A 10,975-nucleotide genomic window follows, 5' to 3' on the forward strand; every position below is an offset into this window, starting at 1 on the left:
AGGTTTCGGGTCCGGTGACCCTTCCTCAGAAGATAAATATGTCTCTATCAATATGTTTAATGATGCAGCTGAATTGGCTGGATACTGTAATATATTAGAACAAACAAAGAAATTGCTGAAGAAAATCAGCAGATCTGACAGCATCTGTGAAGAGAGAAACACTAAAGGCACGAGTCCAGTCTGATGCTTCTTCAGAACACCAGACTTTTCTAAAGACTCACACCGGACGAGAAGCATTAACTTTGATTGTCTGCCAGACCTGCCGAGTTTCTCCAGCACTTTCTAAGCTTGTTTCAGATTTCCAGCATCCGCAGTATTTTGCTTTTATCTTGATTTTTTGTAATTTATTAACCCTGTTTCCCGATCAAATATTAAAAGAAATTATCCTGACATCCTTAGGTAAGAGACATCGATAATTATCAAACATTTTGCCTGAACATCGAGGCGTGTGTGCTCCTGCTCATGAACGAAGTTAACAAAGGTTTTGTATTCCTTACGTGCTAGCCATCTAATTACCTAAAACACGTATAAAGATACATAATGCCCAAGATTCATTGTAGATCTAAAAGATTCAGCGCTGAAATCACGTTGACACGCTGTAGACATTTGCCATGGTTGAAACGCGAATTATTTTGTGGGGGTTGGGGAGAACATTTGGATAGTTCAATGTCACACTGGACACATTTAAAAGTCAGTTTGAAAAATGAATCAAAAAGTCAAGTCTGTGGCTGCCCGCACAGCAAAGGCACTTACTTTTACAATATATTTTCTTTATGGGTAGGGGATGGACAGAGGGTGGAGAGATCGACTCTGGGATTTGCATATTCATTAAGTTGGGAGGAGGTTGTAGTGGGATCCCCAGCAATTTTACTGTATATAGAGCCGTTTCCAGAAAGCTTATCGACGGTCAAAAGCTGCGGTTTCCATTTCAATCCGAACAAACTTCCTAGCAGCGAGCATCGGTTGCCCCCTCCCGAGAGGGTCTGTTTTGCCTTCCTTGAGGCTGCCTCTCAGTTGGTTTACATGATTATGGAATTTACAAGTGAAAATTTCTCCGTCGTTGGCCATCATTCGAAGGGGAACGAGTACTACATGGGAGCAGGAGCAACTCTGGAACAAGTTATGGAGAGCATGGAAGGGGGGTCTTTCTATAACAAGAACGCATCGAAACGCATCCAAGCCTTTATTAACATGGAAAGCAACGAGCACCAGGAAAGAATTGGAAAACCGTCCGTTCACGAAGACGGTGCGAATGGTAGGTAATATCACCATAACTGGTTTACACATAAACTTAAAAAAAAACTGAACAGAAAGGATGCAATCATCTTACGGTATTTTTGACATTAAGCATCCGCCTGGTTTAACGGATTTATCACCAGAACGTTTAAATGAATGTTTAATTTTACATTAAAGTTTGCAAGGTCGCTGGGTTATCCGCATAGTTATCCTTATTTATCTTAAACGGAAGCAATTTAAATAATCGTGTTTTGTTTTATATCTATAAAGACACTTCCATGAATTGCTTACTTGCACCGCTGCTGAATTGTGTACACTATCAGCAGAACCATAAATAACAAACAGGAAGAATTGTCTTCTAGGAGACAAGCGGCTAGTTGCTCTGGGTGGAGGTGAGATGTTACCATAACAAACCATTTGTCATTCTTGTTTCAATAATCAATTGTACAGTCAATGATCTTAAACGAAACCTTTTCTCACCTCTGACACAGCTGTAAGTAAAAATTCAACATCAGTTGTCTTTAAAGACGCTTCTGGAATCTAAAACTGCATTCATTCTATTATGTACTATTTCTCAGTGAAAAAAATAACTCGTGCGTATTGGGGGAAGGAACAGCTCGTAAAGGTTTATTCGCTAAATATAAATATTTCAGCCACACAGCTCTGAACTAAACAACGACTCAGATCGGTCCAATGCAGTCCCCCTTGGCATGCCTCTTACAATGTTACCGCATTCGCGATGTCTCTCGGGCAAAAGAACACTACAAGGTGGAGGGTCTGTGCATCTTTCAACCCAGTCCGAAACAATTTCTAATCTAAGCAGCAAGTTATACTTTGACCATAGCTTTACATAGTGAAGAAATATAAATATAGATTTACCATAAGGACAAGTTTGGCAACCGGGGTATATGTTGAAAGTCCAGGTAAGAGAATATCGCAAATTGAACGACACACTCAATAAAATGTAATATTGATGTAATTAGTGCGCAATACTACAGAAAACGGTACAACTCTCTTGTCAGTCCTCCTATAGGCTTGTTAAACTATAATATGGTGATAGAGCCGTTGTGTTGCCTGTAAGTGTTCTAAGGGCCTGAAGTGACAAACCAGAGAACTCCAACCTACATTGGGAATTTGTCAATGTGAACTCACAGGTTCTTTTTCTTAAAATCTGGCAATAAAATCCTGGGAGTGCCCTTGAATATGTTTGATTGCAATTTTAAAAATAAAACCGTCGTTGGTCCACTGAAGTCCTACAGATAGATGCGCAAAATCAGGCCCCGACGTGACTCCAACCTTAATTTACAAATTCTAAAGTGGCCAAGAAAGTCGAACTAAGCAATGCACGCCGGCCGCTTTTCTTGAACCATGCACGTTACTTAATCCAACTTCTTAGTCACTTAAGAGCTAACCACACTTACTTAAGACTGGAGAAAGTTGTATCAAGGTTCAAGGAAAAACGGCCGGCGTGCAAGTTGTTCGATACAACTGCTTAGCCACGCAAGCATTAGCCACACTGACTGATGGCTGGAGTCCCATATAGGCCCCACCGAGTCCCCTGTCTATAAGAATGGCTCATTACACCTAAATTGCCTTTTCTTTCTTCATTACCGATGCCCACATTCTGATAATTAATTGAAAAAGTAAGTAATTGAGGACCTTACATTTTTGGGCTCCGCTGTGTTCTGCTGAGAAGCAGCGGCTGACCCAGAAATCAATCTGTTCTGGATTAACTTTAATCAGCACAAATATTAAAGCTTTTCAGAATGAATCACTTTAAAATGCAGTTGCCAGAGTAGTTGCGTTTAACGCGCATTTTGGAAGAAATGCATATAACGGATACTTTATTTAAAAAAAGACAACGTTAATGTCGATACGGAAGTTCTGCATCTTTGATTTACGATGGATTCCGTTCAAAGCATTGAGCTAACTGCCCAATATTTCACCCCATCTACTGTCTTTGCTCAGACATTGGCGAAAGCAGCTCCGTTTGCTCGAGTTACCGTTCCAACTTTATCGCCATTTATCTCCCAAATGTGGTGAACCTCTAAAAAAATGTGTATACGTTACAGTGTTGCGTTTTTATAAAGCCAACTCAGATCTGTCTTCTTGCTGGGAAAGAGAGATTCTTTGCAAACATATACTCAGAAAGATGCAACGTTCAGTCCTGAACATACGCAAAAAGAGATGCCACTCAAGTTCTGTTACAGGGAAATTTGAGAAATCAGCTACTTTAATTTACAACAAAATGCAAATGATGAAAAAACGTTAATTATCATCAAGTTTTGTTTTACACATACCTGGGAAGAAATACCATTGTCTGTGTCGTTAAAGTTAAAACGGGACTTTGATACAAACAATCGGCTGAAGGAGTTTGAGCCAAACTATGTCGTTTTTGCTAAATATTAATAAATGATGGAGATGTTAGGTAAGGGTTTTAGAAATTTTGGTCTGAAATCGACAAATGCAGTTGTTTCAAAACATAGGTTTATGTAATTGCGCGCCTTTTGACGATTATCAGCATTGTCTAATTGTTAAAATGTCCATTCTTTCCATCGTCCCAATAGGAGCACAAATTACTGAAGTTTTAGAATTAAATTTTCCTCAAACAATACACGCCGGCAATCTGATAACCAATTTAACTTTACTGGACAAATCCCTGTGAGCAAGAATTGCCTGGAATCTCGGGGTTGGTGTCAAGCAAAGAGAACAGTCCTGCAGCTCGGCCTGACACTGTCTGAACCTAAATAAGTGTTTAATAAAGGTGTTAGAACAGAAAGAAGGTGAAGAAGACAGCAACAGTGTCACTAATTTTATTCGATCATACCTTGTATTTTCTGAGCATCTGCTTCATTCTTAAAACAGAGTCGATCGTTATAGGAAGTGGAAACATATTTTAGGCAGTTCTTAGAAATCAACGAAGCTAAGACTTTCCACTGGGAATCCCTTATTTTCGGATCGATTGCAAAACGTGGATGGAACCGTTTAGATACCCTTTAGATCACGTTCTTTCGATTAGATCAGGACGGATAATAAGTGCTGGACTCTTCATAACGCCCCCATCCCCAGAAAAGGGATAAAACAAAACTGTAGTTAATGTCTTCTAATGCCATTTTCCTGTTGATCAGATGGCGAGGAATTGATCGCTGAAGTCTAATGTCAAAGTGCTTCCCCTGAATGTCCAATGGGGCTACTATCATCACACACAAATTTCCTGGGAATATTTTATTCCTAAATTCTAGACTATTTGCCCTAGAGTGACCGAGGCTGGGGGTGACCTTACAGAGGTTTATAAAATCATGAGGGGCATGAATAGGGTGAACAGCCACGGTCTTTTTCCCAGGGCTGGGGAGTCCAAAACTAGAGGGCATTGGTTTAAGGTGAAAGGGGAAAGATATAAAAGGAACCGTAGGGGCAACTTTTTCATGCAGTGCGTGTATGAAGCCAGCTGCTAGAGGAAGTGGTGGAGGCTGGTACAATTACAACATTTAAATGCATTTGGATGGGTACATGGGAAGAGTTCAGAGGGATAAAGACCAAATGCTGGCAAATGGGACTAGATTAATTTAGGATATCTGGTCGGCATGGACGAGCTGGACTGAAGTACATGTCTACGACTCGGATTCAATCAGCCCAAACAATTCACACGTCTGAACATGTGTGAAGAATTAAGAACCAAAAAAACCCTGAAATTGCTGGAAAAGCTCAGCAGGTCTGGCAACATCTGTGCAGAGGAAGCAGAGTTAACGCTTCGGGTCCAGTGACCCTTCCTCAGAATGCTGAATTTTTCCAGCAATTTCTGTTTTTCTTATTTCTGATTTACAGCATCTGCGATTCTTTGTTGCTTCATAAAGAATAAAGTTCCTGGATAATAACAATCAATCACTATAAATGAATACACCTGTGACATATCACAAATTTAATCTGATTAGCGGTTGTCTCTGATTTAAAAGTTTCACTTTCATTTCTGAATTTACAAATAAAAATGTGCAGGATACCGACAGCTCCAACGTATTTTGAGACTTAGTATTGTACTCACGAATTCTTGAATGGAGAGAATTCCCTGTAACTGATGCCGAAGCATTGGGAATTATAGGCCGGAGTTTGAAAGGTTCACCCACATTGCATGGAAAATGCTGTTGTAATTAATATGAACAGTTGCATAACAAAATTCATTTTTTAAGGGCACAGTATGTAATAACTGCCCATAAAAGATTGCAATGCAGATTCTCTGTCCTGGATTCATATAATTAGTTTGAATAACAAGGAAAAAAATAAAACGTAAGGCAGGGAGAGACGGTAACTAGGAATATTTCCTTTAAAATAAAATCAATTTTGCTATAACTGTATCCAGAGGGAGCGGATTATGTTGTCACTATTAATCTACCAGCTAGAAAACTTACAATAAACACGCAGTGAGAGATAATAAGGTTCCGACTCAATATGATGTGGGGTTCCTTTGCGAACCAGTCAAGAACAGCCACGTTTCCATAGATCCTTAAATCAAGTATAAAAGCTGTCCCAGAACTGATCGTGACTGCAATGCAACGATCAGGGAACGCGGGACGTCCGCCACTGCTGCTAACAATGTGACTGAATAACTTAATGTTTTGAAGTCATGTTTGGAAAATATCTGAAAGGAGACAAAGTGGGAATATGAATAATAAATGAAGTAATAACGAGGTGAATGAGCTAGAGATAGTACTCTTTATTTAGCGACCAGCTGTATTTAAGTGCATGTGAAGATTCCCCTCCTCCCAAAGAGAAACAACGCCGACTCTGTGAACTGTTTCAAAGAACCAAAATCTTTATGTTGTACGAACTGATCATATAAATGTGCTAGTTAAAACAAACACAATTTACACATAGTTCTTATCTGTAAAAATGTGACATGATAAAACAAATACATAAATGACCCACTTTACAAACTAAATATGTTCCAAGCTTGTAAAACATAACGTCATTGCAAGTCAGTAAATTCTCTAAACTTAGACTAACCATCAATCAAACCTCGCCAATTTTGTAACACTGTGTCAGCAAGTTCCTTTCCATGACCATAACCAAAGTAAAATAATGCAGATGCTGGAAATCTGAATTAAAAGCAGAAATCGCTGGAGAAAGTCAGCAGACCTGGCAGCATCTGTGGGGAGAGAAAAGTTTCAGGTCTAATACCACTCTCCTTTGAAACTTTCCATGACCTTTCTATGTCCATCTGCAACTCTAAGACTGATTGACTTTCCTGTCGGTGTCACAATTTTGATGCCTAATATTTCATGTGGGTATATGTTGTATATGTGCCTGTTAAATAATCATAGTCTGGAACCTGATTTTCTTAATATACATTTCTTTTAAATGCACAGTTTTTAATGTTATGATATGAAAATGGTGGTGTTGTTCTACTCAGCCATTTTATAGTGCTGATTTTAGGATTTGGTTAAATTTTTTATTTGAAACTGATACGTACCACTCATTTCCCAGGATACCAGGAGAATGTTGCTTCATAAGTCACTTTTCCAAACTCGTATTTGTATCATGATTAATCCATGCAACTAAAACTTTTGTTCCACCAATAGGCATAGGTATTCTTATATGCATATTAATTACGTAAAATGTAAAATGTCAACAGGAATCCTTCATAATGTTGCCTTTTAATTGAATGCACGGACATTCCTGCTATAATTGTCACATGTATATGTATGCTGCCAGCATATGAAATAAAAATGACATCTTATCTTTTTCCTGAAAATCTTGAGGCTATCTTATCTGAGAACTTTCTTTTACAACTTCAGACTTTAGTTATCCCCCTTGAATTTACAGGCAGGGTATACTTTGGGTGGAAAGTTGAGGATTAATTTGAACTATGGGAGTGGATGAGATTTGTTTAGCTGAATTACATTTTTGATGTCCGTCAAGATGGAAGGATACTTGGATCCAGCTGGAACCCTACAGCCAATGTTCAGTTGCTGGAAATTTCCTGTAAATTTTCCACAATTTCTATACCTAATTTTAGATCCAATTCACACTATTTGAGGTCCTTTCCATGAGCTGTTTTCATGCTCTTTACATCTTTTCACTCTATTTCATTGTCTGAATGAGGCAATCTTCACATTCTTTTGGCCAGTCTTCACGTCTTTGAAATATTTTAATAACATCCCAGAGAAGTGATTAACTAATCAGATTTGAAAATAAAACCTATTCAATTCATAAGGATAGAGTCATAGAATCAGCAAACATAATAGCACAGGGCAAAACCATTTGATGTTTCAAAATTGCACTGGCTCTTTTGTTAATCAATTCTCTTTGTCTCAATCTCCATTCTTACCCCAATTTCTGCACACTTTTTCTGTTTAAAGTATTTATTCAATTCTCTACCGAAGGCTACATTTGAATCTGTTCCTATACAATCAAGCAATGCATTTTACATCCTAGACATTCACTGAAATAATTTTTTCTGCATGTTGCTTTTGGTTCTTTGTTAGTCCTCCAACGGGCTCCTCTGACAACACTTTCCAATCCTGAAAATCTAAACTCCCCTCCCCACCAAGGACATGAATATTACCACCTGCAAGTTCCCCTCCAAACCCCATACTATTTTGACTTGGAAGTATAACATCATTCCTTCACCTTTGCCAAGTCAAAATCCTGGAAGCCCTTCCCTAGCAACTTTCTAGATGTACCTACAACACACAGACTGTAGTGGTTGAACTCATCAAATCATTACTGGCTTCTCCAAGGCAATTAGGAATGGGCAATAAATGCTAGCCTAGCCAATGTTGTCCACATTCCATTCAAGAATTTAAAAAAAGACCCCATAGTCTGTATCCCTCTGGTTTGTGATCGTTCAGCCATTGGAAACATTTTCCCATTGAACACGCTACCTATTCCACCCTGCTTTTAAATCTCTCCATCAAATTTCTTCTTAGCCTACTCTGTGAGGATAATTCTTGCTTTTTCAGATTGATAACATAACTGTAATTCATGCAACAAAAACAAAGTTGCTGAAAAAGCTCAATAGGTCTGGCAGCATCTACGGAGGAGAAAACAGAGTTAACGTTTCGGGTCCGGTGACCCTTCCTCAGAACTGTAATTCACGCAACCTTGATGCTATCCTGTTAAATCTTTTTACACCCTCTCCAAGCTTAATGAAATATGGTACCTAAACTCAATGTGTTTTCACGATTTAGCATCATTTCCATTTGTGCTCTAAAGTGTAACTCCTTTTATAAAGTCCAGAATCCCACATGTTTTATTCACTGTTAACCTGGCCTGTAATCTTCAAAGCTTATTGCACGATAACTCTTCCAGGTCCCTGTATTCTGAAATGCTTATGAAGATGTGCCATTTAGTGTGAAGTGTCACTCTGCATTCTTCCTACCAAAAGAATATGAATTCACATTTCTCTGTGTTAAATTTCATCCACCCCATATATATTCATTCTGTCAGCTTGCCAATGTCCTTTTGAAGTTATACCTATCTTCCTCTAGTTAACTACGTTTCAAACTTTTGTGTATTTTGAACCTTTCTGTGTTGTGCCCTGTCCCGTCAAGTCTAAGCTATTAATATAAAGCAAAAAACAGCAGCAGGGGGCTGAGAACTAAGAAACTTGTGCTCCTTATGAGGAACTTCAACCATTGATCTTTCATGCCATGAAGCAAGGTGCAAAGTCAATGGATCCTGCAAGATTTTTATTGCTTGCTGAACTCCACACATTTTTTTTAAATAGGCAAAATCTATGGTGGGAGGATGAATTTATATAATTAACTCAATTATCTCCTTTTTTGACATAACTTTTCCCCATTCCTTTAAAGAATTTGCTTGTCTTTCAGCATTCAGTCTTGAGAAGAGATCTATATGTGAAATTTTGTATATAATTATAAGACCAGCTTTGAAACCTTGAATAATCTATCCAGAACCAGGGGTTAACCAAATGTTTAATATAAAAGTGAACCAGCAGTGTAGATTATGAGTGGCCACTGCCTTTGTTATTTGTCAAACAGGGTCTGACCTGCGTATGTCTCTTGAACTCCTGTTCACTTTCACAACCTGGACCATGATGCCTGCTTAATTCCTTGTGCTTAGTTATAATGTATTAGGAATTACAACATCCAGTTGTGGGCTTAGAAATTGTGGCTGACTAGTAATCCAAGTATAGCATTTTGCAGTTGAAAAGGGGTCAACTTATACACCAAGTATTTGCAAAGATATAATTTTTGGCGCTAAAAATGGTTTTGTCTTATATGCTAGGACAACTTACATTTAAAAATTTATTGTGTTTGCTTGTTTTTTTACTGGATGCTGACAAATCGTCTTTTGCAGCTTATGTTTAAGTTTCTGCTTAAGTCTGCAATATGTTTTGCGTATTAAACAGCAGTGGTTTGTAACCTCTTTGTTTTTTAAAATCATATTATTTGTTAGTAAATTACTTTGGTTGGCAAACCTCATATGCGGATTAATTCCTATAACAATTGTCTGATTATTTCCTTTGTCATCCAGTCAATTATGGTGTTTCAAAGTCGATGGGCCAGCCTGTGTGTTCTGAGCTATCAAGACCCGTTGAAAACTATTGTAACATGAAGGTTTCACCACCAAAAGGGCTAGAGGAGAAATCCCTCGTGGATCAAACCATTGACAAGAGTGACTCTAATGTTTCTAGCACTAAGAAGCGGAGAAATAGGACAACATTCACCAGTTTACAATTAGAAGAGCTAGAGAAGGTTTTCCAGAAAACCCATTACCCAGATGTATATGCCAGGGAGCAGCTGGCTCTACGGACTGAGCTCACAGAGGCCAGAGTACAGGTAAACTATTTAGTCTGTCACTCCTTAACAAAAATTTGTAAAACATGCTATAAAAATATATTTGTTAACATTATTGTCAACTATTATAAGTTAACATAATTATAGTAATGAGTTAAACATACCAGAGGTGGCACGGTGGCTCAGTGGTTAGTACTACTGCCTCATAGAACCAGGCGCTTGTGTTCACTTCCACCCTTGGGCAACTATCTGTATGGAGTTTGCACGTTCTCTCCGTGGCTGCGTAAGTTTCCTCCGGGTGCTCTGGTTTTCTCACACAGTCCAAAGATCTGCAGATTAGGTAAATTGGCCAAGCTAAATTGCTCATAGTGTCCAGTGATGTGCAGGTTGGGTGGATTAACTGCAGGAAATGCAGGGCTACAGGAATAGGATGGGGCTGTGGATCTGAGTGGGATGTTGTTTGGAGGGTTGGTGTGGACTGAATGGCCTGTTTCCACATTGTAAGGATTCTATAAAATGATTGGACTGGTTCATTTAGGAGTAAGTGTGTTTGTAACACTTTGATAAGAGCTAGTTACCAAATAATTTTACTGGACTGAATATTTAATTTTACAAATGTGGAATCCCATTCCTTCTGAGGTTAGTTAGTTAGGACGTTTTTGAAAACTTCTTAGCTTTTCTTTCTGCCTTTTTAAAATCTCTCCCATAGTTATAACTGTCATCCCAATTTTTGTTTGACTTTCTGCACATGATTTAAATTTATATTTGTCTTCCAACTTTATATTTTGTGAGTCAGACTAAATGTGGGTTACTAAGGATTCTTCAGAATGAAACTGAAGAATGTCGATGTATCCTGAATCACTCAAATATTTTGCATATCCTCAGATGTTGGATTAGGGCATGTCTCACCACAAAGGACAGCAAAGACTGAAAGATTGACATTTAAAATTTGATATAACAAGGTGTAGAGCTGGATGAACAAA

General features: G+C 38.4%; 1 protein-coding gene across 1 annotated transcript in view; it reads left to right on the plus strand.

Moving 5' to 3' along the window:
* Nucleotides 1–849: 849 nt before the first annotated feature.
* alx1 (ALX homeobox 1) overlaps nucleotides 850–10,975 on the plus strand; it is a 23,584-nt gene continuing 13,458 nt past the window's right edge. The window contains exons 1-2 of the mRNA XM_020535670.2: nucleotides 850–1,255; nucleotides 9,730–10,034. Of these exons, the coding sequence (XP_020391259.2) occupies nucleotides 1,024–1,255; nucleotides 9,730–10,034 (537 nt within the window). The 5' untranslated portion in view covers nucleotides 850–1,023. The remainder of the gene's footprint in view (nucleotides 1,256–9,729; nucleotides 10,035–10,975) is intronic.

The sequence above is a fragment of the Rhincodon typus genome, chromosome 18 (genome assembly GCF_021869965.1).
Source record: "Rhincodon typus isolate 14 chromosome 18, sRhiTyp1.1, whole genome shotgun sequence".
Taxonomy (NCBI): Eukaryota; Metazoa; Chordata; class Chondrichthyes; order Orectolobiformes; family Rhincodontidae; genus Rhincodon; species Rhincodon typus.